Raw genomic sequence first — 27,469 nt, forward strand, 5'->3', positions numbered from 1 at the left:
TTTATATTTATCTGTGATACAGGAAACAAGCAATGGCATCTTATCAATCATCTGCAGCATGAGACCTCGTATGATATCAAGATGCAATGCTTTAATGAAGGTGGTGAAAGTGAATTTAGCAATGTGATGATCTGTGAGACTAAAGGTATGTACTGCTGTGTGAACCTCAGCATAAACGATTGCAAAGTTGAAGTCTAAACATCTTAATGTGGGAATGGTGGGTAAGGCTGTTGTCAATATCCAATGACATTACTTGAAGTCTACCTGTCAGAAAAAATGTTCTCTGTTGAATGGTTTGCCTATACTCAGTCTGGATTTTTAACCTGAAGAAAGTTCACGATGTAGTATGGTTAAGTGAATACTGCCTGGAGCAATATATTCTTACAAGAATAAATGCATTCTGGAATGAAAAGCAGCCATAGTATTAATTTGTGTATGTATTAATTTTCTGTTTTAAATCATGTTAATCACCTCAATTTGTGGATATTGGATCTCACTACCTTATTTTCACTTAGCACGAAGACCTCCTGGATCACCCGTGGTAATGGGGGATGACTTGAGTACACAGCCAAATCTTGCTGACCACTTAGGGAGTGGACATGGAACATCTTCCTCAAGCACACGGAGCAGCGACATGTTGTATTTGATTGTGGGCTCGGTGCTAGGAATCATGGTTCTCATCGTCATCGTCTTCATTGCTATGTGCCTTTGGAAAAATCGCCAACAAACAACACTACAGAGTAAGTTGAGTCGTGTGGATCAGTTCTCAGTCCACTTTTTCTTCTGAAAGAGGCATGAACTCTGAAGCTTTTTGATTATTTGTACAATTATTTCCATTCTCTTCCCACCCCTGGTCTACCAGCTTAGTGTTATTCCAGTACCCTAAATATTCTGAAACCCAGAATGAAGACCGTCAGCTAAGAAGTAGTCTGTTGTTATTTTTTAAAGGGCAAAGAGCATTCAAGTTGGAAACAACAATAATTGGCACTCTGATCCTGAAACTGGACAAGTAATTAACCCAGATTCTCAGTCCTATAAAAATAAAGACTTTAAAGAGAAGAAATGAGATGACAAACTGAATATAGTCATAGAGCACAACAGCACAAAAGCAGGCCCTTTATCCCATCAGTCCCATCTACCTGTACCCAAACCATAGCTCTCCTTACCCCCTTTCACCCATGTACCTATCCAAGCTTCCCTTAAATATTGCAATTAAACCTGCATCTGCCACTTCTGCTTTAAATGAAGGAGTTCCCCTTAAATACTGTATTTCACTTTCACCCTAAACCTATGACCTCTAGTTCTGGTCTCACCCAATCTGAGGGGTGGAGGGGGGGAGCTGTGTGTAACTCTGTAAGATCTCTCCTCATTCTCCTACACTCCAAGGAGTAACATCCTAACCTTTTCGACCTTCCATATAAGCCCGGGTCCTCAATCCCAGTAACATCCTTGTAAATTTTCTCTGCACTTTTTCAAGCTTATTGATATCTTTCCTGCTGCTAGGTGACTAGAACTACACACAATACTCCAAATTCGGCCTCACCAACATCTTGTACAACTTCAACTTAACATCCCAACTCCTGTATTCAGTGCTCTGATTTATGAAGGCCAGTGTGCCAAAGTTCTCTTTACAACCCTATCTTCCTGAGATTGTATTTGCAAGGAATTATGCATCTGTATTCCCAGGTCCCTTTGTTCTACCGCACATCTCAGTGCAAGCCTTACCCTGATTTGTCCTTTCAAAGTGCAACACCTCACACTTCCCTGCATTAAATTCCATCTGCTTTTTTTTTTTAAGCTGGTATCAGATCACACTGCAAGCTTTGATAGCCTTCCTCACTGTCCACTGTGCCCCCAATCTTGGTGTCATCCACAAATCTTTTGATCCAGTTTACCGCATTACCATTTAAATCATGTTAGTATAGATGATAAACAACAATGAATCCAGCGCCAATCCATGCAGCACACCTCGAGTCACAGTCAGAGAGATAACTATTTGCTACCACTCTGTCTTCTCCTGCTAAGCCAATGTGGAATCCAATTTATTACCTCATCCTGCCTGCCAAGTAACTTAACCTTCTGAATCAGCTCACCATGCAGGAGTTTGTCAAAGGCCTTGCTGAAGTTCACATAGGCAACATCCACTGCCTTCCCTGTAATCAAAAAAATCTTAAGATTAATTAGACACAACCTACCAAGCACAAAGCCATATTAAATATCCCTAATCAGGCCCTCCCTATCAAACTACTTGTATATCATAAGACAAAGGAGCAGAATTAGGTCATTTGGCTGATCGAATCTGTTCTGCCATTTTATCATGACTGATCCATTTTCCTTCTCAACCCATTCCCCTGCATTCTTCCTGTAATCTTTCACGCTCTGACTCATCAATCACCTATGAACCTCTGCCTTAAATAGACTCAATGAACTGGCCTCCAAAGGTACCTGTAGCAACGAATTCAACAGATTCACCACCCTCTGGCAAAATAAATTCCTCTCCTCCTGGCCATTCTAAATGGAAGTTCCTCCATTCTAAGGTTGTGCATTCTGGTCCTAGACTCCCCTAAATGCCCCATTCGCAGCCCTATCACTTCAGTTCCCATCCTGCTACCAACAGTGTAAACCCTTCCCAACAGCCCTAGCCTGTCCTTGAGAATACTTACCAATAATTTACTCACAGCTGATGTCAAGCTCACTAGTCTCTTATTTCCCAGCCTTTTCTTAGAGCCTTTTTGAGCAATGGAACAACATTTGCTATCCACCAGTCCTCTGGCTACTCAGCCATGGCTAAGAATGCAAAATGTTCAGTGACAAATTCCTCAGGTTCTTGCATACCCAGCAGTTTTTATAGAATTCTGTCCAGAAATTTCAAACAATTCAGTTCTATACATTTCTTGTTTATTTTATGCATCACTGTGCATCATTAATGGAGAAATCTTATCAAAACTGATCTGATGGTATCGTGAATTACAGTATGTACAGACAAATAAATTTTGTTTTTTGCATGTACATTAGCATGGTGCGAGGCAGGAATCTTGTAAATGCTTTCCCTGAACATAGGAAGATGAATGGCTGGAGCACTGTTGTTGCAAAGTAGTGAAAAGACATTCAGCCAATGTAACAAATTGGGGGCAGGCCTGTGATCTCTTACAACAATGCAGAGCCTTGCATATTGTCCGAAATGATTGAAATTTTCCTAAGACTTTACACTGGGAGCAATTTTCAGCATTCAGCATTTTAATGTATCCATCCTCATATGCTTAAAAGATTCTTTGTTGGGAAAATATCCCAGTTAGAAACTGTTTTTGTTCAATGAAACAAAATCCTCTCCGTATCATTGGCGACAAATGTTTAAGAAGTATTTGTTACTGCATAGGTTGGCAGGGAGTCACAGCCTAGCTATCTTAAATCAACTAATAAATGCGATCTAATAAACTAATTCTTGTGAGCTCCTAAGATCATCGAGAACAAATTTACGTTTTTGTTCTTTATCCAGTGGGCCACAGCATTTAGTTGGGTAATTGTACCAAACATCCTCTAGTTAACCTTGCAATGTTGTTAAAGTCTTAATGAACATGAATTTTCCCCTGGCACATTAACAGTTAGCCTGGGGACCATGAAATTACATTTGTACCCCACTTTTTATTTGAATTATCCATGTGAAGAAAAGTCCATAAAGTGAGAGTAGAGCTGAGATAAATGTTTTTGGACAATTTTGGTGTGCTCAAACCAAACTGCTGCTTGTTCATATCTGTTTTATTAGCTTTTAATACTTCTGTTTATGCTAACAAAGGCATATAGACTTTCTCAAATTTCTACTTTAGGAATTGAGCGTCTTAATGATTGTAGGGAGACATCCAGCAATAAGAAAGAGCCCTCCTACAGCCTTCTCAACTCCACAGTCCAACTGTGAATCTAATGGGTCAGGGTCTTTTTTATCATTAATGCTGCAAAAATGTTTAATAGGTAGTTGGGTATAACTTGTTCTCAAATGTAAATACAAATTTCCTGACGAATTGTTATGCCAGGACAATGAAATTTATCATCTTTGGCAAAGGTTTGGGGAATGAAATAATGGAAACTACATAGCTAATTTTTGTGATATTTGTTCCACAGAGTATGATCCTCCTAACTACCTTTATCAGGGCCAGGAAGTAAATGGACAGCTGATGGAGTACACTACTCTGCCAGGCACCAGCCGAATCAATGGAAGCATCCATGGCAGTTTCATTAGCAATGGGAGCCTGAGCAATGGTTGCCCACACTTGCACCACAAGGTTTCAAATGGAATGAATGGACTGATGAATGGAGGGACAGCGCTCTACCCAGCCAGCCGTACAAACACACTACCAAGTACCCACATGGACTACGACCAAGCTCACTGTATTATGAATGTAAGAGCCTGATGTTTGTATTGTAATTGGCTCCGTTCAAAAAAAAGTCATGCTCAATGTCATATTTCGAGCTAATGCTTTCAATAAGACCAAGTTGAGTTATGGCAGTCTCATGTTGTCCCATCACAAACAGTATCTCTACAGAACTTTTGAAAATTACATTTATATTTGTGCACATTCTGTGCAATGATCTCTTTCTAAAGTCATTGTAATTCACCAGTGGGTTAGCACCAGGGACAATTATCCAAATTGTTCAACTCCAAGTGTTCCATTGGCCCATACTCTTCCCCCCACTATGTGAAGTTTGTTTTGGTTTTCATTAAATCTATGCTCAGCAGTCCTTGGTGAACTTCAAAGTTCCATACGTCTTTGAGAGAGTATTATTGTGGACCAAGTATTATAACCCATATATTTAGCCTCAAGTTCTGAGAATCTGAATGATGGTTAACAGTGAAAAAACTGAAACTGCACACTTACATTAAGACTTCTTTCCCCTTCAGGGACCTTCATAAGGTGTTTTCCTCTGTCTAGGAGGAGAGTGAGTGTACATTTGGAACCGAAAAGCCAAAGTCAAGTTGATTGGGTATTTCTGTTGCTGATATGAACAAACACTGGCCATATGGTGGTGATATAGTGGGAAAATGGATATATAATAAAATCCTTAAGTAGAAAAAGGAAGAAGTGATTGAGCAAATCAGGAAGAAAAGGTGAAGAAAGTTGGAAAAGGAGACAGGCTTGCATTTCTGTAGCTGATTCCGTGAATCTAGATGCAAAAGCACTTATTGACAATTACTTTTGAAGTGCAATCAATTGTAATGTACGGAGTCCAGCAATGGACTTGAATGCAATAACCTACCACAACAGTAATGTGATAATGACTAGAAATTTTTAGGTGTTGCTTATGGAAGAATATTGGCCTGTATTTCTACTAGTTATTAAAATTATGATGTGACATTTATGTGGCCACATGGAAAAGCAGACAGAACTTTGATTTAAAGGGTATTAAAATGCACCACACTCTGACTGTGCAATACTCTGTCCTCTACTTGTGTGTTCAGTTCTCCAGTGGAATTTGAACCCATAGCCTGCTTATTCAAGTGCTAACCATCGAGCTAAGACTGATGGGGATAGAGCATGTTGTAAGGAAGGGCACTTAGAGTATAGATTGAATATATACCTGAAAGAGTAAGATAGAAAATGAGTAGTGAAAAGATTTTTAAAGTCTTTCACAAGAAATTTGGGATTGGATCAGTTACATGATCATTTCATTTAGTCTTGTTTTAATAACTAGTCTTAACTAATTTTTGAGTACATGAATTTAATATCAGTGAGAACAAAATGCATCTGTTCATAATACATAATTTCAGTAAGTACAAAAATCTTGTTTACTTCCTCCTGTGGTCTTTTAATGAAGTTTGAATGGTATTTCTGTATAAATAAATGAAAAGAGTTTATCAAATAAATGTCAAATACATTTGAAATGATTGAGAGAACTTGAAGGAACTGAGGCAAAGTCAGGGCATAGATGGGAACTGACAGCAAGAGTAGATTGAATAAAAAGCTTCAGGGAAGTTCTCGTCAAGGCCTGAGGTTGTGTCCTGGATTCTATCTTTTCTCTATGATTAATTCTTAATTGGCACATTGCCATTTTTAAGTGCGGTTTTGTTTGAGTGCTTTGTACATTAAAGGGGTTGCAAGGCCCTTCATTTTAAGCAGACATTTCATGTGCTGACTGCTTGCAGTGCTATTTTTGAAGTAATGGGGAGGGATTTGGGCAACAGATCAATCCCGTTCCTGCCAATTGCAGTTTACATAGCCTGGGCACAAATCTTCTGAACTGGTGTGGTGTCTTGTCACAATTTTACATCAGGGTCAGTCTGCGAACAGATGGAAATGAACAAGCTTGACTTCTCAACCCCACCGTGCTTCAGCTTCCATATTTTCTCACAGTAAGAAGGTGATATCAACGAACATTTGCTAGCAAAGATAAAATATTCTTGAAAATACGTGGTACCATTTTATCTTTGAGGGAGCTTCATTTTACTCAATAACAAAATGAGTTAATCAATTGCCATCTTTAAGTTTCAGTGAATTTTTAAAAATGTCTGCAGTCTGGGGAGAAGAGATGTGCACTCTAGAACATACTGTATTTCTGTCAAGCTGTTGGCATAAGTAGTTAGAGACTGAGCAGTCACAAGCGATTAAATGTTGTGACAAAAAGTGGAATTGAAGTGAATAGAGAGCCAGTGGATGTTTGGATTAGTTTGAATGTCTGATGTTACAGCGTCTGAAAACAAAAATGATGTACAGTACTGTGCAAAAGTCTGAGGCGAATGTTAAAAAAATTCTGTAAAGCAAAGATGCTTTCAAAAATAATGAAAAGTTTCTAAACATCAAAAAATTACTATAAAGAGCAGTAAACAGTAAAAATAAAACACAATCAAATTAATAATATGTGTGACCACCCTTTTCCTTTAAAACTGAATCAATTCTCTTAGGTACATTATATTTTTTTTAAAATCGGCTGGTCAGTTGTTCCAAGCATCTTGGAGAACTTTCCACAGTTCTTCTGCAGATTTTGGCTGTGTCACTTGCTTTTGTCTCTCCAGACAGCCTTGATGTTGTGATCAGGGCTCCATGGAAGACATACCATATGTTGCAGAACTCCTTTTCACTGAAAGTAGTTCGTTATGACCTTAGCCATGTGTTTGGGGGTCATTGTCATGCTGCAGATTAAAGTTGGGACCGATCAGACACCTCCCTGGTGGTATTGCGTGATGGATGAGAATCTGTACTTCTCAGCATTGAGGATACCATCAATTCTGACCAGGTCACCAACTCCATTTGTAGAAATGCAGACCCAAGCCTGCAGCAAACCTCTACCATGTTTCATTGTAGCACTCTCTAGCTCTTTTACAGATCAACTGCCTCCTGTTTGAGACAAAAATTTCTAATTTTAACTCTCGAGTCCCGAGCACTTGCTGCCATTGTTCAGTATCCCAGTCCTTGTGTTTTTGTCCGTAGGTGAGTCCCTTAGCTTTGCTTCCACTTTGAAGGAGTGGCTTTTTGGAAGCAACTCTTCTGTGAGTTCGGAGTTGATAGCAGTGCTGGATGACTTCCGATTTAGAAGGGATGTCAGTTTGATATATCTCTCGACTGCTGCACTCAATTTCTGTGGCTAACCACTGTGTTTCTGGTCTTCAACCTTGCTCGTTTCTTTGCGCTTTTTCAGAAGAGCTTGGACAGCACATCTGGAAACTCCTGTCTGCCGCAACATTTCTGCTTGGGAGAGACCTTGTTGAAACAAGATGACCACCTTGTGCCTTGTTGTTATACTCACTCTTGTCATGGTGTAAGAATTAATGATTTGAAAGTTAAACAGTCTTTCAGCCAATTTAATTCCTTCTATACCCATTTCTGTTTATTAATCAGTTTATTTCATTCACCTCATTATGTCATTGATCATTAGCACCTGTTTATCTTTGTTTAATCATGCTCTGGGCTACATGCCTACAAAGTAATCAAGTTTTTATTTGAAAAGTGATCTATTACTTAATATTACAAATGAGAAAATCTGCAGATGCTGGAAATCAAAGCAACACACACAAAATGTTGGAGGAACTCGAGGGTCTCAGCCCGAAATGTCGATTGTACTTTTTTCCATAGATGCTACCTGGCCTGCTGAGTTCCTTCGGCATTTTGTATGTGTTGCTATTAATATGTTACTTTAATGAAATATGAAAATTTCTCTTAAATTTTAATTTTTTGGTAAATGAATGTTTGGAAATCCGAAATTTGCTATTTTCTGTTAGCATTCAAATACAGAAGACAAAAAATAAAATCTAAAACAAAATCTATATTAAAAATCTAGGGTGCCTAATACTTTTGCACAGTACTGCGTGTGGAAATAATTCTGAAGTAACTCAGACAAAGGTTGAGTTCGTGCTGATGGCAGGTCATGAAGTAGGTAATGGTGGTAATGGATAGAAGGTGCATTGAAGATTGGCTCGAGGTCAAACACCACTGAGTTGCTGCTGGGAAAGGAGCTGAGGGTTGGAAATGGTCTTGGTTCTAAAATGATAGATTAGAATTACAGGACAACTTCAAACTTTTTGCAACAAAGTTGGGAAAAAATTAATTTCATCAAAGACAAATGGCCATTGTAACTGTGAAATGGAAGGTGGTGCTGAAATGGTGAATTAAGTGTAATAATACAGGTTCCACAAACATTTTACAAATAACATTGAGAAGCAGTATTTGACCTAGCGTTGGAAGATGGCTAAGGATAAAACTTGATGTCTCCTGGGTTGAGAAAGAAAGTCATTTTTCGAGCCAATTCTGTGCATGCCATGGCCCTGGCAGGTATTCTATCACCACAGATTGGTTGAACAACTGTGGTTGGCTTCATTAAAATGGTAATCACAGACCCAGTGCTTATGATTCGCATGCTGTGGCAATATTGAACCGTTCATTACCGTGCCTGAGCATTTAAAATCCTGCCTTTAAATATACCCAACATTTTTTTTAAACAGTTGTGCATTAGAACATTTTAGATTCAAAGAACCGAATTACAGATTAAAAAGGAGTATCAAGGAAGAAGGCTTGACTGAAATAATGTTTACTTTACACCTTTCTGGAAAAGGAAATGCAGTCATGTGAATTAATGGAAGAAACAGTATGATAACGGATAGAACAAATATAATCTACCTTTTTTAAAAAAGCAGAGAAACCGTTTAAGCAAAAAAAGCCTTAGATTCAATAGCCCAAATTGCTTCCAACAGCATTAGTCAGAATTCTAAGGTTGTAGCATCAGGCACTGATGAAAGATTGTGGCTAAGATCACCACTTGGTACCTTTCTTAATAACTAGTGCATGGTATGTTGGAGATCTAGGGGTGTATTATACAGATCTTTGAAAATGACACAACTAATTGACTTGGCATTTAACGCGTGCATTTAGAAAGCTTGACTTTAAAAATTAACATAAAATATAAAAGCTAGGAATTTTCATAAAATATAAATTGGGCATCAGCTGGATTACCAAATTCAGTAGCAATTGAGGTCATCACAGTCTGTAAGGAAAGAATGAGAAGACAAGAGAATGGCATTAGAAATAAAAACAGGGAAATTGGAAAGTCATGGTAGTTTTCAAAGTAGTATAAAAGGTTGATAAAGGTTTCCAACATCTAATTGATCTTGATGCAATAATTACAAGTGGCAATGGAGTTGGTGACCGGAAGTGAAAAGTTACGGCTTTCTTTGACAGGATTTTTTTCCTTTAAACTGAATTGTTATAATCTGGAATATACTGCTTAAAGGGATGATTGCAGCTGATTCCATTTTTAAATATCAAAAAGGAAATTGGATAAACATTTGAAGAAAAAACATTTGTATTATATTTCTGAGGTGTTGGAATTAAACAATTCTATCATGAGGACCTTTATTGACAAGTTTGTGTTGCTTCTGTACTCTATAATTACTGATTTTTACAGTGTTAATGATTTACATATGTTAAAGTGGTTTGGTAATGCTATTAATGCTAGAGCTTTGTACTTTACATTGACAGGGTGGTGGGATATACAATGCACTTCCTCAGACGGAGCCATCAGAATGCATCAACTGTCGCAACTGTAAGAATAACAATAGGTCAGTGTGCACAGTGGCTTTTTGCAATGTTTTGTTCATTTCATGTCATGAGTCCATTTGCCTGCTCTTTACTCTAATATAGATTCTCTCCTTCCCTTCCCTCACTCTTGTCCTGAAATCTCTATCACTTCATTACTCCAGGGAATGTTTTATGTTTGTGTTAGATTGCCATAGCCCTGACTAATTCATCTCAAAGACAATTCAGCACTTCATTGGTTTTTCATCCTCTGTGATACTGGTTTAAGAGGTCCATGGCTGCCTCTTTTACCATGACGAGACCACTCTCAGGTTAGAGGAGTAACACTTCATATTCTGTCCAGGTAAACTCCATGAACATTGATTTCTCCAACTTCTGGTCATTTTCCCCCTCCCCTTCTATCGTCTTCAATTCCCCACTCTAGCCTTTTACCTCTTCTCCTCACCTGCCTATCACCTTCCCTGGGTGCCCCTCCTTCTCCCTTTCTCCCATGGTCCACTCACCTATCAGATTCCTTCTTCAATCCTTTTCCTTTTCCACCTATTACCTCCCAATATCTTTCTTCATCCCTCTGCCCCCCCCCCCACCACTTTATTCTGGTATCTTCCCTATTCCTTTCCATAGATGCTGCCTGACCTACTGAATTCCTCCAGCATTTTGTGTGTTGCTATGATTTAAGAGGTGAATGTCATTTCAGGTATAGAATTTTTATTCAGTTGTGATTGTGAGGAAAAGGTTAGTTGGGAAAATCAGTAATGCAAAGCCTTCATAAGTATGTTTTACAAATGTTTATTCCTGGAAGCAAACAGAAAACAAATGCTGGAAATTCTAAAACAAAAGTAAATTAATGCTGGGAAACTCAGCAGGTCCAGGAATATCTGTGAAAGGAGAAACAAAGTTGATGTTTCAGGTCAATATTTCTTCCTTTGTTTATAAATGTTGGGCAACAACAAATCATTGTGAAGCTCATCACTGTTATGACTACTGTCATGATGAAAGTTGCATCATTCTTTTCATGTCTAAATACACACACATTACAGCTCGGAAACAGGTCATTCATCTATCCCATATTTACACAAATCATCTAAAGCTACTAACTCAGTGCAATCCTCTATCCTTTTTTCTAAACTACTTTGCTTTTAAGTTATCTTATTGATTCCATGTAAATTCCTGATTGTCATCATTCTCTGAATAGTATTCTACTGAATTCTATGTAAAATGTATTGCATTATCTTCCATTTATGTTGGGTTACACTTACAGGTGAACACAACTTAGATGCATTTACTCTATTAAAGCATTTGATAATCTGAAAGAACTGATAACGGGTCACCCTGTCAGCTTTTTCTCTTACAATATGAATCTTATTTGTTGAGCTTTGCTTGCCAGGCACTCTGTTCCTTTTTGTTGAGTAATTTTTTTTTTAATTGAGATATTTTTGGTTTAGTTTGCTTACAAAAAAGAAAGCCTAGATTTCACTGTTTGCAAAAGAATTGGCCAAGGATAGGGAGCAGTTGGTTAAATGTTGTTTCCAGCACACAGAGCCTGGTTTTACCAAAGCACTTTTTCCTTCTGTAGATGCTATTTGACCTGAGTTGTTCCAGCTTTGTGTGTTACTCCAGATTTCTGGTATCTGCAGAATCTTGTGTCTCTACTTTATAAATGTTCCCGTTCAGCTGCTATTTTTGCTAATTGTGAATGTATTCATCCACATGTGCGCACACACAAGCAGAGTAGTTACATTGCAATAGGAGCTTACTTACCTCACTGCCTCATCATCTTCCACAGTCCCCTAACATACCCCTCCCCTGACTCTGGCCTCTCAGCTAGCTGTGCCTAGAAGCTATTTGCTTGCGTATTACTGCTCTTTGCACAGTAGCTGTATTGAAGGATTTCCTTTGTATATTTGTGTATGTTACTACTGGAAATGAGCTATAAGCAATTGTGGCTTTCCTTTGCCACTGAGCTTGATTTTTTTTTCACTGGAGTTCTGTTGCCTTGTGTCTTGAGTACACTGAAAAGTCATTTGGGGTAAAGCGTCATCTCTGTGGATATTTCAAGATAAAGTAGTGGGTTTATGGATGGGTTGGGGTTTAAAATACTCCAATATGTTTTAACAGTGCTGGCCCAACTGCTGGTGTCACCCTGAAAGTGAAATCAGAACAATATCTGTGTAACCAGCTGGTCAAAAATAAGGAAAATATATAGAGAAGTCCTGGCTTTAATGTTTCCTTTCCTTAATATTATTCTTATTGTATTCATTCTTACTTGAAGCTTTTCCTTTTTATCTATTTTACTCTTGCATATTTTCATTCCTGTTCTGTTGACATTGGTCTGCATCTGAAGTTTTGAATTTTGTTAGTATTTAAGGAGTTGGGTTTGGAAGGTGTTGGAGCCATTATCAGCTATTACAATTTAATCTTGCAGAATGTTACAGTTGGTGGGTGAGGTACCAGTTAAGTAACCATTTTATCCTAAATTGTGTGTTTATTTTTACATTGCTGAAGCTATGCTCATTCAGACAGTGTATTTCATCATACCTCTAACTTTTACCTTGAAGATGGTGGAAAGATTTTTGAGAATTAGACATTGAATCACTCAATGTAGAATACCCTCTTGTTGCTACATATTCACCTAGTTCGGTAAAGTTTTTAGTCCACAGTAACGCACATGTAAATATTATGGATTCAAGGACAGTAGTGCATTGAATGTTGAGGTGATTGGGCTTCCTCTGATCTGAGCCAGCCTTTGCCTGGCATTTCTGTGAAATAAGTGTTACTTGCCTTTTTTAAGCTTAAACCTTAATATTGTCCCAATCCTGTTGTGTGTGAGCATTGCCTAAATCAGAGTTCTGATTTTTTCCTTTCTCAGTTCACTTTCTTCTTCCTTTACCATCTTTTTGTTTACTGCAAAGCTGGCCTGATCTTGGTGTTATTAGTGTTTGGTGCTATGTGTACTCCTTAGGTAGTTAATGGCTGGTGTTTATATTCCATGTTAAATTCTCCTATTTTTAAATTTTTTTTCTGCAGATGTTTCACTAAAACAAATGGCACTTTCCCCAGCAACAATTTGCCCATGTTGCAGCTAACTCCAACCTGTCATGAAGACAGCATGGAGATGGTGCCTTTAAATCACATAATTGCTCCATTATGCCCTGGAACCGTTGTTACTGAAAACAATAGTGAGGCAGAGTATGGTAGTACAAAAGAAAATGCTGAACAGTCCCCTTGCCAAGATTCTTGCTGCAATGAGAACCAAGACTCTGTATTTGCGGACAATATAGAAGGTATGTTTGTTGATTGCATCCAGTTCTCTATTGGTTTATATCTTGGGAATTCTTCTCTTAAGCCCATCATCCCTACTGGAGCATAGGCCACGGACAGCAGTTTGCCAGATTTCTCTGTCCTGGGCCAGTCTTTCAAGTATCCTTCCTCTCCCAAGGGTGAGGACTTTGAAGCTTCTGTTGGCAGTTCTGAAGCTCTGTTTTTATAGGATGTGGTTGCTTGTCCCATGACCAACCCTCCTCATCTTGCAGCCAGGCTTGGGACCATCCATGGCGGAGTTTTAGGAATTCTTAGTTCCCATTATTCCTGGTATTTGGTTCTTCTCACGGGCATTTCCAGGAATACCCTTGAAATGAGGTAGACGAGAATCTATTTGCATACCAAGGAGAAGGAAAGTTTCATCTGAGTCACAAGTGGCATCAAAATCACTCCTGTTCATTTTCTACATTTATACCAGACAGTTAATTATGAACTAACTTGCCCTGCACAGATAAGCATATAAGGTTGTGCCTTTGATTAATTTTTTTGAAGGGTATTGGGATCTGTCACAGATCACAATTATTCCAGCATAAGAACCAACTATTTTCCTATTGAGCATATACCAAGTCTGTGTAAGAGCAGTTGAGTAAATATAATTTCTTCCCCCCTCCCCCCACCAACTTTGCTCTACAGATGTTCTTCAGTATCAACTGCTCTACATAAATTTTTCTCTCACCTTATACACTCTTACTTTTAATACCCCTACTATGGCAAAAAGACATTGACTATCTACCCCATCTAAACCTCCAGTAACTTTATACCTCAAGCAGGTCACCTGTCAGCCTCATTTGTTCCAGTTTCTCCCCATTACTAAATTCTTCCAATCCAGCCAACATCCTGGTGAGCTTCCTCTGCACTCTTTAGCTCAACCATAGTGCAGAGACCAGAACTGCACACACTACTCCAAATGAGGCCTAACCAATATTTTGTAAAGTTACAACCTGACATCCAAACTTGTACTCTGTGTCCCCAACCTTTGAAGGCAGTCATGCCAGTGGCTTCACTTCCCTATTAACCTGTATTCCACTTTCTGGGAACTGTGGACTTAGATTCCTAGATCTCTCTATTGAACCACATTCCTTAAGGCCTTATCATTTACCGTTCATGGCTGCCCCTATTTGACTTCCAAAAATTCATCACCCTGCACTTGTAGGATAACAGGATATTTGGCCTGTTGAATGTGTACAGCACCATATGAAAGCAATCCAGCTTGTCTCTTTCCCCATAGCCCTTGAGATTCTTTCCTTTCAAAGAGCTTACCCAGCTCCCTTGTGAATGCTGCAATTGCATCCACCTCAAGCATACTTTACAATTTGTGTTCTCAGTAATATTTTTATTTGCACGCTTTTGCTCATTGGTGTTTGTCAGTCTTTGTTTATGCATAATTTTTTGTGTTCTATTTTATTTCATTTTTCCTGTAAGTGCTTGCAAGAAAATGAATCTCAACGTAGAATATGGTAACATATACGTACTTTGAATTTTGAATTGTGAACTTGCAGATAGAACCAGAATTACTTCAGCATTGATTGCTGCACCATTGTAGCACAAAAAAAATACTGCTGTCAATTGCATTATTATTATATCGTGAAGGAACCTGCACTGAAATCTAGAACTAAATATTAACCTCAATGTTAAAATTAAAGAATGGAGAATTGTCTTCTGCATAAGCAGCTGTGTGGCAGTGGAGCTTAAGATATAATTAGTGGCTTCCAGTGGATGGGTAAATATTGGCAACAGCAACAAATAAATTATAAAGCCATAAATTTGCAGGACTGAAGAGACTTTTTGACTCATGTTTTCAGGCAAGTTATGCACTTTTTTGAGATGGTCAGTATAAGGGAGACTGTGTCTTATACCTAATTGAGTTTTTTTTTGAGAAAGCGACATTTGACAACGTCTGTCTTGGTAGGCTGATGGAGAAGGTTAAGGTACATGAGATCTTCAGAAGCTTATCAGATTAGATTCAAAATTGGCTTGGCTTTGAAAGATAGGGTAGTGATGGGGTGGGGGGGAGTGGTATTATTCTGGAGTTCTGTGGCCAGGGGTGTTTGTACAAGGATCAGTGCTGAGACTTGTCAGCTGCATACTTAGTACTTACAAAAATTGGTAGTGCTGTGGAAGGTGAAGGTAATTGCAGGATATGCAAACGTTGTAGATTGGTCAAAAATATTCATGGAGTTTAATCTAGAGAAGCATGAGATCTTGCATAATAGATCAGTGGAATCTTAGGTGTAGTTGCATCGCTCCCTCAAAGTAGCTGGACAAGTTGGTGGTGTTGTAAAGAAGGCTTATGGGATCATTGCCTTTTATCAATCAGGGCACTGAGAATGAGGGTTAACAAGTCATGTTGCAGCTGTATAAAACTTTGGTTAGATCACATTTGGAGTATTGTGTGCAATTCTGGTCAATACTATAGGAAAAATGTGGAGGATTTGGAGGCAGTGCAGAAAAGGTTTCCTAGGATATTATCTGGACTAGAGAATATTAGCTTTAAGCAGATGCTGGACAAACTTGGATAGTTTTCTCTGGAGCATCAGAGACTGAGGAGCAGCTCGATAGAAGTTTATAAAATTATGAGGTGTACTTGGTAGATATTTAGTCTTTGTTGCAAGATGGAAAGATAAAATACTAGAAGCCATAGTTTAAACGTGAGAGGGAGAAAGTTTGAAAGAGATTAATAAAGCAAGTTTTTTTTAAGTGGTAGGTGCCTGAAACAAGCTGCCAGGAAAGATGGTAGATAATCACATATAAGAGGCATTTAGACAGATATATGAACAGACAGGAGATGGAAATGTATAGACCAGATGGGAGAACTTTAAATTAGCATCATGGTCAGCACATGTTCCCATGCTATTCTGCTCTATGTTCAAAATTCTAGATCGCCCTTTCCCCACTAATCCCACCAATTGCAAGGAATTTCCATGATGCAGGATTGCAAATGTGAGAGAGAGTGAGTAACTTAACTCATTTGCCGCTTAAGGGAAGTGCGGTTTTCCTATTCATTCTCATCTAAGTCTCTCATAATTTTGGTTATCTTAATTAAATTTATAGTGTCTTGTTCCAAAGAAAGCAACCCAAGCATATCCCACCCTTTTTTATGCTTAAAATCTTCCAAAAGCACAAACTACTCCAGGTTTGCAATGTTCTTGAAAATTTATTTCTCAAAAGTGAGATCTATATTGGTATTGTGATGACAGAACAATTATTGTTCCATCTGCATGGAATGGGCTGCAGGCAATGGTGGTGGAGGCAGATACGATAGGGTCTTTTAAGAGACTTTTGGATAGGTACATGAAGTTTAGAAAAATAGACGGCTATGGGTAACCCTAGTAATTTCTAAGGTAGGGACATGTTCGGCACCTACGTTTGTACCTTTGTGGGCCGAAGGGCCTAAATCATGCTGTAGGTTTTCTCTGTTTCTATGTACATTAGTTAACCCTTAACACTTTTCCTTAAAGGCAACAAATATCCTGACTTGGAGAATGAGAAAATGAGCTGTGATCCTCTTCCTTCTAACTCTACTCCAATGGACAATGTCAATGCAACAGCCTGGAGTACAACAAGACTTGCTGAAGACAACATTTGCGAGGACCCAACAGAAGGAGAACTAAAGAAAACTTAGGGAGCCATTCCCCGTTTGCCTGAAGCCTATTACTGCATCGAAGTCACTGAAACGACCAAGGAGGGATCAGAAAATAACACTATTTATTTCTCTTTGTAGTAGTAAAATATTACTCCCTATGAATGTATTTGATTTAAAGATGTCTTCACCTTTTTTAATTATTTATGCTATCAGAGGAGAAATTCCTTTTTGCAGAATGTGGAGTTTTAGCCTTGTTGTATAAAGTTTTGTAATAATATAAAGAAAGAGGAAGCTATAGAAATTGTTAATTAAAATTGGATCATACCTATCTGGTGGATTGAAAAGCACTTGGAAGGTGGACATTTTGAGATTCAATGCCCAGATTGAGACACAAGAGCTGATCCCTGAAAGGACCCGTAGGACGGGTAATGCAAATTGAGGGTTTTGTGGTAACAGGAACCTATGTGTATTACATAGAGACAATAGTTGCTGATTTGTAGGTAACAGGACTGGTAAAAGACCGGCTCAATCCTTTTACACATGATTATTAGACTGACTCCATTTACATGGACCAACTTGATCAACATCAAGTTGAAAGCATCCTGTCTCCTTCTGTTTGCATTGCAATCATAAACCTGCCAATATATAATGTATTGATTTTTTTAAAAAGTGAACCTTGGATGAGGCATGGCCTCACTACACGTCAGAAGCCAACAAGTCCAGGTCATGCTGCACATGGTGTTTCCATCAATAGCCAAAGAAACATGGCTAAATAAATGACTGTCTCCAGTCTTTCACTGCCCGGCTTTGTGCTGAATATTTAAAATTTGCTTTTTAATGACACTACTCAGTTCCATGTATAGTAAAGCATTAAAAGTCCATGTAAGTGGAGTTGTGATTGCTTATAGAGCTTCACCAGTCTTTACTCATAAAACCAAGATGTGCAGCAAGTCCAACTACACCTACTAACTGTCAACTGCAATTATGGTAATACTTTGTTTAACAAGGAGTATGACAATTTTAAATATTTAGCTGTACAATTAATGCACTTTTTGGATGCATTTGCCCAGCTGTTACATAATTGACCTAGTTTTTAAGGGGAAATGAAGTTTCATTGACAATGTTTGAATTTGGTTGACGTTGCAGCTTTGTGTATTACGGATCCAGTATGATGGTGTGCTGTTTCATGATCTCCTTTCATTATTGTGCATTGTATTTTAGTGTGTAGATTGTCTGCAGGTACTCTTCGTCGTGGCTAATTGTAGCAGCTTTAAATCTAGGTGTATCTGGCTAAGGAAGGACCAAGGGCTTCCAGAATGTGCACTTTCCCAATTCACTTATAAATGTATTAATATTTGGTGAATTAAGATGGAAAGAAGCAAGAGCCCCCAGTTCTGACACATTTACCTCAGTATAGCCATTCAACATCTGAGTTAATTTGTTGTTTTCATTGGGTCCAAATGAGCAAGATTACTCTTTCCCCTGTTGGTTGTGCTTTTTCTCTTTAACATGTTTAATATGCAAGACCTGTATATTCATAGTTTTTTTTCAATGGATGCCTTCCTTGTACTCCAATTCCCAATTTCCTGACCACTGATCTACTAATCAGTTTCTCTGAAACAAATGGCTTGCATACCATCTGTCTCTTTATTTTGGAGATGGTTAATCATACTAAAAAATAAATACTCCAGTTCTGTCAAACCTGCTAGCAGTTCACTAGAATGTATTGGCTATTGAAACTATTTCTTCCTATTTCTATGGGATTGATCTTTGCTCTAGGCTTGAGAAGGTCTCCCAGCAACTGGTCAGGAGCCAGATCAGAATAAAACCAAAATAACCCAATGGCTCTATCAGAATAATATCTTGGATGAGATTCTTGGGGACATGAACAAATTCCCCTTTAGGATAAAATGTACTTATTAAGGTGATTCTTTCCAAAACATTGCCTGTTGAAGGAATTTGCACTTGTAAACCACTTCCACCACAGTAAAGAACGGAAGTAACATAGACCATCCTTCATAATAAATCAAAGCAATGATATAAGCAAATATTTAGTATTTTATCAATCATGTGATTTTAGAAAAGTGTAGGTTATCTTTTTTGTTTATCTTATGAAACACCTGACGTTGGGAAGGGCTTTTAAATCCCCATTCATTCCACAGCTATGAAAACCTAGGTCCGACATTTATTATAACATTTTCATCTGTAAAAATAAACATGAGGGTTAATAGATTTGTGTCATATTCCTCTCTATCATAAGCAGATTAGCAACTTTCAAGACTCATTCAAAGCATGTTGTTAAATTATTGATTCCAATAACATACTGCTGAGAAAATATCAAACATCCTATAATCTGTTGAGTGTAGTAAAATGAAAAGATGCAATTAGCCTCTGGGCATTGTGAGGGTGTTTAGGAGATTGGATTAGGTACACCTGATGCAGTTTGTAACCCCTCAGTTAGTCTGGTACTCAGTCTGAGTCTGGCTGCAATAAATTCTGGAGTTGGTTCATGTTTTTTGTGTCAACAGGACAGACTTACCTGGAGCTCTGCAGTTGTAAATATTAACCTCAAAAGCAAACAAGGCTTTCACAGATTATCCCCAAATTCCACTGTGATGAATCATAAGACAAACTGCCTAAGTTTTCATTGTACTTTTATCTTTCACCCTCTATCAGAAACAAATAGTGCTGACTTTTTAAATGCATGTTTTTGTATTATATAGAAAATATGCTATATTTTCATAAATGGTTGTAATATTCTTGTTGAAATTGTACATATTTTTCTAAATATGATAGCTCATTGAAATCTGTTTGTAAGATACTGTTAATATTAAAGATGATGCTGTTGCCTTCATTTGCTAAGTGTCTTGATAGTGCAGCAGCAACACAGTGTAATACCCCAAACTTTGATTCTGCCATGATTTACTTTTGTGTGTTTGGGTAGCAGTGTATTGATGCAGTGAGTGAAAGAGTCAATATTGTAAAGAAAGGTGGGTGTCTTAATCTGTATAGACCATAATTATCAGATACATCTCCAGTTGTTGTTGGAAAAAAACAAAGTTTAGCCCAGTCGGTGTGGATATATACAATACAAACTTCTAATGATCAGTATTTTGAGGTTCCTGCCAGAACAACAGATCGGCAGCGATTCATTGTAACCTGTAAACTCAAAGTGACTTGGGATGTTTTTAACTTGTAGGAATCGTTATAGCTAGATTCTACTCTATTGCTTAACCTTTTCAATAGATAGCATTAAACTGCAGGAATGTTATGTTTTCCCTTTTGCCCAATGTACCCCGAAATTAACTGATTTAGACAAGCTAGTATCAAGTCTCGCTGGTTTACACCATTCAAAGTTTCCCTTTGGGCTGATTGTATCTTTAATATTAAAAAACGGAAGTATTTAATTTGTAATCCACAATTTGTATTTGCATTGATTATTTTTAAGATTGAAGAGCTTATATCAGTTAGAGTCATAATGTGGCATGACAATTTACTGCAACTTCTGGCATCTGCCTCAACATCCCAGTGTTTTCACATGCTATTCTGTTATAAGTAATGATTCTTAACTGATAAATGAAGATGGTCAAGATTGACTTATGACTCATAACTCACTTCAGTTTTCACATTTAGTAGAATCTTAAAGTAGCTAGCTGTGGTGGGATCTTCAGTGGATATCAGGCAGCAATTGAAACAAGAGTTTATCGCAGAGCAAAAAAAATGAGCAATGTCAAGCCACCTATTTGGAGGAAAGTGAGGACAGCTAAGCTTGGTAGTGTAGTGGCATCAGCACCGGACTTCAAGGCGAGTAGTTCTATTTTCAAATCCAGCCAACTGTTTGCATGCTTTCCATCCATGCTGGGCGCAACTCTGCTTTGTAAAAAAAAAAGTACACAAAAGAAATGGCAAGGTTGCTGCCTGATGTGCAAAAAGTAATGACAATCAGAATCAGGTTTATTATCACCGGCATGTGATGTCAAATTTGTTAACTTAGCAGCAGCAGTTCAATACAACACAATCTAGCAGAGAGAGAATAATAATAATAAATAAATCAATTATGTATATTGAATAGATTTTTAAAAACATGCAAAACCAGAAATACTGTATATTAAAGTGAGCTAGTGCCCAAAGATTCAATGTCCATTTAGGAATCGGGTGGCGGAGGGGAAGAAGCTGTTCCTGAATCGCTGAGTGTGTGCCTTCAGACTTCTGTACCTCCTATCTGATGGTAATAGTGAGAAAATGCCCTGGGTGCTGGAGGTCCTTAATAATGGACCCTGCCTTTCTGAGACACCGCACTCTAAAGATGTCCTGGGTACTTTGTAGGCTAGTGCCCAAGATAGAGCTGACTAGATTTACAATCTTCTGCAGCTTCTTTTGGTCCTGTGCAGTAGCCCCTCCATACCAGACAGTGATGCAGCCTGTCAGAATGTTCTCCACAGTACAACTATAGAAGTTGTGAGTGTTTGTTGACATGCCAAATCTCTTCTCTCTTTCAATAGTTTTATTAGTTTCTGCATAGGGGAATACAGAGTACAAGATGTATATTATAAGTCAAAAGAAAAAAATAGTACCAAATACATTGTATTAAAATACAGTTACAATCACAAAACCCTGTATTCATAAAAATTAAATTAAATTGTAATATTGAAATATAATAATTTTGTTATACAGAAAGAAAATTAAACCCACTACCAAAGTCAGCTGTTAGGAAAAGCAAAAAGAAAAGGGGGGAATAACTTATCATATAATAAAATATATTATTAGCCACCATCTGTACTTTCACAACAAATCAAAGGTTTTGAAAATAACTCAAAACTGGTCCCCACAATGTATAAATGTCTTGGCTACATTCAAAAACTGAACATCGGATCTTCTCTAAATTTAAGCATGCCATAACATCTCGTAATTATTGAGCATGAGTAGGTGGAACAGCATTCTTCCATTTAAGCAGGAGCGCCCCCCCTAGATATAAGAGAAGTAAAAGCCAAAATATGCAAATCAGGTGTCTCCAAAATAGTCTTCCTATTGTGGTCAAAGGGTTGGGCTTAAAATTTACCTTGAAAAATACCAAAGTTTGGAATACTTCCTTCCAGTATCTTTCGAGGCTCAGACATGTCCAAAACATGTGAATTAATGAAGCTTCTCCATTATTACATCTATCACAGAAAGGAGAATTATCCGAATAAAACTGAGATAGCTTATCTTTAGCCATGCGAGCCTTATAAACCACTTTAAATTGTAAGAGGAAATGACGGGCACATAAAGATGAAGTGTTAACCAATTAAAAAATTTCATTCCAAGTTTCCTCAGAAATTGAAGTCTGTAAAGCTTGTTCCCAAAGATTTTTAATTTTGTCTATAGGAGCATTTCTCATTCCTAGCAACATACCATAAATATTGGACCATTATAAAAAGCTTTCAAATTAAAAATTTACATCTACATCTAGTAAGTCCTTATCAGAACTTATAGGAAATGTATATAGCTGAGAATGCAGAAAGTCTCTAATTTGTAAATAATGAAAAAAATGAGTTTTGGGTAAACTATATTTAGCTGACATTTGCTCAAACGAAGGAAGATTTCCTCCAACAAACAAATCCTGGAAGCATTTAATACCCAATCTATCCCATTCTTTAAAAACTGAATCGGTCATCAAAGGTTTAAAAAATGGGACTAGACAAAGAAAATCTCAATAGACCAAAGAATTTCCTAAATTGTACCCAGATCCTCAAAGTATGTTTAACTAACAAATTTTCAGTTAGTTTACTAACAGATAAAGGGAGTGAGGATCCGAGAAGAGAAATAATAAAAAAATTATTAATAGAGTTAGCTTCTTAAAAGAAACCCATATCGTATAGTCCTCACGGTTAATATAATATGTCCAAAACGTAAGATTTCGTATATTGACTGCCCAATAATAAAACCTAAAATTTGGTAAAGCTAAACCTCCACTCTTCTTAGATTTTTGCAGATGAACTTTATTTAGTTGAGAATATTTTTCCATACATAAGGAGATATAATAGAATCGAGAGAATCAAAAAAAAAGATTTAGGAATAAAAACAGGTAATGCCTGAAAATGGTATATAATGCCAAATCTCTTCAAAGTCCTAATAAAGTATAGCTGCTGTTTTGCCTTTTTTATAACTACACTGATCTGTTGGGACCAGGTTAGGTCCTTAGAGATCTTGACACCTAGGAACTTGAAGCTGATCGCTCTCTCCACTTCTGATCCCTCTATGAGGATTGGTATGTGTTCCTTCGTCTTACCCTTCCTGAAGTCCACAATCAGCTCTTTCATCTTACTGACGTTGAGTGCCAGGTTGTTGCTGTGGCACCACTCCACTAGTTGGCATATCTCACTCCTGTACGCCCTCTCATCACCACCTGAGATTCTACCAACAATGGTTGTATCATCAGCAAATTTATAGATGGTATTTGAGCTATGCCTAGCCACACAGTCATGTGTATAGAGAATAGTGCAGTGGGCTGAGCACACACCCCTGAGGTGCACCAGCGTTAATCGTCAGCGAGGAGGATATGTTATCACCAATCTGCACAGATTGTGGTCTTCCGGTTAGGAAGTCGAGGATCCAATTGCAGAGGGAGGTACAGAGGCCCTATTCTGCAACATCTCAATCAGGATTGTGGGAATGATGGTATTAAATGCTAAGCTATAGTTGATGAACAGCATCCTGACGTTGGTGTTTGTGTTGTCCAGGTGGTCTAAAGCTGTGTGGAGAGCCATTGAGATTGCATCTGTCATTGACCTATTGAGGCGATAGGCAAAACTTGCTAAGATGGGCATTGGATTCCAAATCAATACTGATGTAGTCATTTATAGACAGATTGATGGGCCTTTGAATGTGGCTACCTTTGCCACTTTGTTTATTGTAACATAAAATGATTCCAATATTGCTACAGAGCCTCAAGGATTAAAGTGGAGCAGTTCTCTAAACCTACCTTGTAATTGCCAGAGTATAGGAGATTGAGAGTTGATATGATTGTGTTCGATTGAAGAAAGAAGAGGTAGTAAATATTTTTTAATATTTACCCAATACTATTAATCACCAAAATCACAAAATCATGTTTATTAAAAAAACAAATTGGGAAGAACTCTTACCGAAAGAACAATAGAAGCTTGGAACACTGCTCCAAAATCAAGACCATGTTTGCTGGGTAAAATATGGTGAGATATTTTTTAAAAATGTATTAATGTAGCACATTCAAAATCTAGGGGTTTTTAATCCAATTAAAATTAAGCTAATCTTTTTAAGTGGAGACACTTGAAAGATGTCAATCTCATAGCAACTGGCTATGGACAAAGATGGGACATGTGACTGGTAGATCAACCATGATCTAATTGAATGTTGGAGCAGTGCTCAGGCACTGAATATATTCTCTTCTTGTATTCTAATTGAAGCAAGGAATTGCACTGATTCAGAAGAAAAGCATTCTTTTTAATCAAAAACCAGCAATTCAGCTGGACTTGAGTTACAGACTGGAATTTAATCCCACAGTGCAATGATTTATATGTAGTGTGAAGGCAAAGTGGTCAGAGAGCCTGATTCACATCAAGGCCCTCTGAGCAGTCTTTAAATGAGTCTTTGCCCAGAACTGAGTATTTACAATGTGAAAAGAGATTTGAATAAGTTACAGGCTAGAATCTAATTGAAGGTAGTCCCTTTGTCACAAATATTGTGCAATTAATATATCAAGTTCTTGGCATTTTTTATAGACGAACCTCATAATGATCTTAATCTTAACATTTTAAACCACATGCATGAAGTCCTTCAACTCATGTTAGATATTATATTAGTGAACTGTACTCTTCACTGCATGAAACTGAATAGACTAAATTACTTCACATTCACTCCCACACATTCCCAATGGAAGGCTAAATACTCCAGTGTTCCCTGTTGGATTATATCAATCTTTTCCCTATTCACTGTCGTGAGGTATTGTTGTTACACGCATAGCAAGAATGCTTATACTATCAAAATTTTAGGCACAGTCCACTCTGCTGCACAATATCGATATTTTAGGTTGTTTGAATTTGCTACCTAGAAGAAGACTGTACAATCTGATGTGATAATTTTACCCTTTATCCCTAGTTTATACTCCAGACTGATGCAGAACAATTCTTGGCAAAGCTCTTGTATTTGCCTTAATTCAACAGTACTTGACAATCATTGATAAAGCACTGTTAAGAGGATCTCTCTTGGATGTTTATGAGCAGTTTCTGCAGGATTAACTTGTATTAGAAAGTTGAAATAGGCCAGATTTCTTTGTGTAAAACATACATAAAGCCAGTTCAATGAATAATTCATGTCAGCAAGATTTCTGCTAAATTTTAACAAACAAACTCGTAGTCTGTGGGTGGCTTGGTGCTGAATTAGACCACTGTTCCTTGACCTCTAGGATTTGATGGGCTGGTAATCTCTGATAAGATTACAGTTCCAAACAGGAAATATATTCAAGGCAGTACCAATTCAGGAAAATGCACTTGTGGTATATATGGTAAGAGACTAGTCTGGAAGCAATAATGAATGTAAATACTCTTGAGTTTTAATTTGAGTTGTCAGTGCTTCAGTTCCAATTAATAAAACTCCACCAAAAAAATGTAAACTACCCCAGTTATTAGGGACTTACTCTATGTTAGGTTTTATCTGAAAATGATGGCTACTGATAACCTGTTTAATAAATAACAACACACTTCATTTAATGTGTACAAGACTCACCAAGAGCTAACATTTCTTCAGATGGTTGTTATCAGTAATCATTTGACCTTATCTAACAATCTGTAAATTTCTCCAATATGCTTCCTACTTTGAAATTCAAACAATTCATGGGTACTAAGGACCCTCTGAGTTCCTCAGAACCCCACTGCATCCTATTTCAATTACAGTACACTTATAAACCCCTTATGCCTTCTCAAAAGAAATTGTTCTTCCTTTAACAAAGTCCAATGAATTGAAGAGTAGAAAATGATAGCCAGTACCTCTTATTTATCCTCTTTTCTAGTAAGAACTTTACCAGGCAGGCCACTTTTAAAGATGCTCAACCTCTTAATATGTTCCCTCATTCTTGAAATAGTCACCTCGATTTTACCTGCCTTTCTAATCTTTGCCATCCTTACTAATCACTTCCCTCCACGTACACAACTCATACCCCATTACAATCCTGCAGCTACACCTCTACGGTACTGAACTCTTGGTATCTGTCATTTTCCCCTTTTCATCTTAATCTCCCCTCCGCATAAACTTTGTAGGAATATATTTGGTCTGCTCCTTGAATGTTTCCAAATAGATATTTCCATGTGGAATCTTCAATTGGTTTATCCTTATCCTTTCTTATATTCTAAATAAAACAAAATTATAATCACTTTCTGTGAAATATTCTCTCCATCCCTCACACAGGTTCATTCCCTGGAACTGCCCAGTACTATGCACTCCTTTGAACTGGTTAATAAGACATTGAAGAAACTGTTTTAAGAATTCTGCACCCTCTACACTTCTCACTGTCACATTCCAATATCAGCATAGTTAAAACTCCTGCAATTTTTGCCTTATTGTTTTTTTATCATAAAGTCTCCTACATACTTTTACATTTCACACAGTGCCTTGTGCAATTAATTGTCAATCTAGGCCACTCTTAATTGTTGTTGACTATGACAGAAGTTGAAATAGAAAGACACAAGCAGGAAGTGTGTGAGGTTTGTGCGAGGACAGCAACATTAAATATTGCATCAGGATAGCAACAAATCTAATGTTAATTTTATTTCTCTGCCTCTCTAGCAGTCTCTGATTTCTCTGTGTCTGTTCCTCAATGCCCCTTGATTTGTTTGTGCTTCTGTACACAGTTCCCTGCTTTTTTTTGAATGCTTCTCAATATCTGTTTTTCTGTGTGGCTGTACATTTCTGTCCAACCACATGTGGGTATGTCAATATCTTGTTTTTTTTACTTTTCGGTTCTCTATCGCTTGTTTTCCCACCTCGCTGCCTTCTCTCCTGGCCACCCACTTCCACCATCATTTTACATTTCCACATTTCCTTTTATTTTTCCATACACTGTTTCATGATCCTCTCATTTTTCCCTTCTGAGTATACTTACATTGGTTCTACCCCAGCCCTTGCTATTTCATTCTGCTTGTCGCCCTTTGTCTCTTTCTCCGCAAACTCACTGCTTGCAGGACTTGGATTTCTCTTTCTGAGCCTCTTCCCTTCTCTCACCCCTTTTCACTTCTCTCACTCTCAATGGGACCCTTCTTTCTCAGTCTCCCTCTTTCTCTTCATCTCACCCTCTCCCACTTCTTCTCACACTCCTCTCCCCCTTCCACACTACCCTTTTGCTCTTCTTCCCTCCTACTTCCCCTCCCCAATCACACTCCCCCACTCTCCCGGTACCCTCACCCCCTCCCATCCATTCCATTACAAGTACTTGAATGCATGTGGAGGGAACATGCTTAGCTTCTCCCCAAAGAAGTGAAAACTAACATAAACATCAAACTGAACCAGTTAGGCCCAAGAGCAATGGCCCAAGAAAGTGTCA

At 37.8% G+C, this 27,469-nt stretch overlaps 1 protein-coding gene across 9 annotated transcripts in view; it reads left to right on the plus strand.

Annotated features, from left to right (window-relative positions):
* The window catches only part of LOC140716795 (cell adhesion molecule-related/down-regulated by oncogenes-like), a 141,768-nt gene extending 121,427 nt beyond the window's left edge, over nt 1-20,341 (plus strand). For 8 of the 9 annotated variants that reach the window (XM_073029694.1, XM_073029693.1, XM_073029691.1 and 5 more), the window contains 6 exons: nt 23-145; nt 516-740; nt 4,117-4,394; nt 9,960-10,039; nt 13,044-13,300; nt 16,796-20,341. In XM_073029694.1, the coding sequence (XP_072885795.1) occupies nt 23-145; nt 516-740; nt 4,117-4,394; nt 9,960-10,039; nt 13,044-13,300; nt 16,796-16,959 (1,127 nt within the window). In that variant the 3' untranslated portion in view covers nt 16,960-20,341. The remainder of the gene's footprint in view (nt 1-22; nt 146-515; nt 741-4,116; nt 4,395-9,959; nt 10,040-13,043; nt 13,301-16,795) is intronic. The other variant, XM_073029701.1, reaches the window with a different exon arrangement.
* Nucleotides 20,342-27,469: the final 7,128 nt, after the last annotated feature.

The sequence above is a fragment of the Hemitrygon akajei genome, chromosome 26, assembly GCF_048418815.1.
Source record: "Hemitrygon akajei chromosome 26, sHemAka1.3, whole genome shotgun sequence".
Classification (NCBI taxonomy): domain Eukaryota; kingdom Metazoa; phylum Chordata; class Chondrichthyes; order Myliobatiformes; family Dasyatidae; genus Hemitrygon; species Hemitrygon akajei.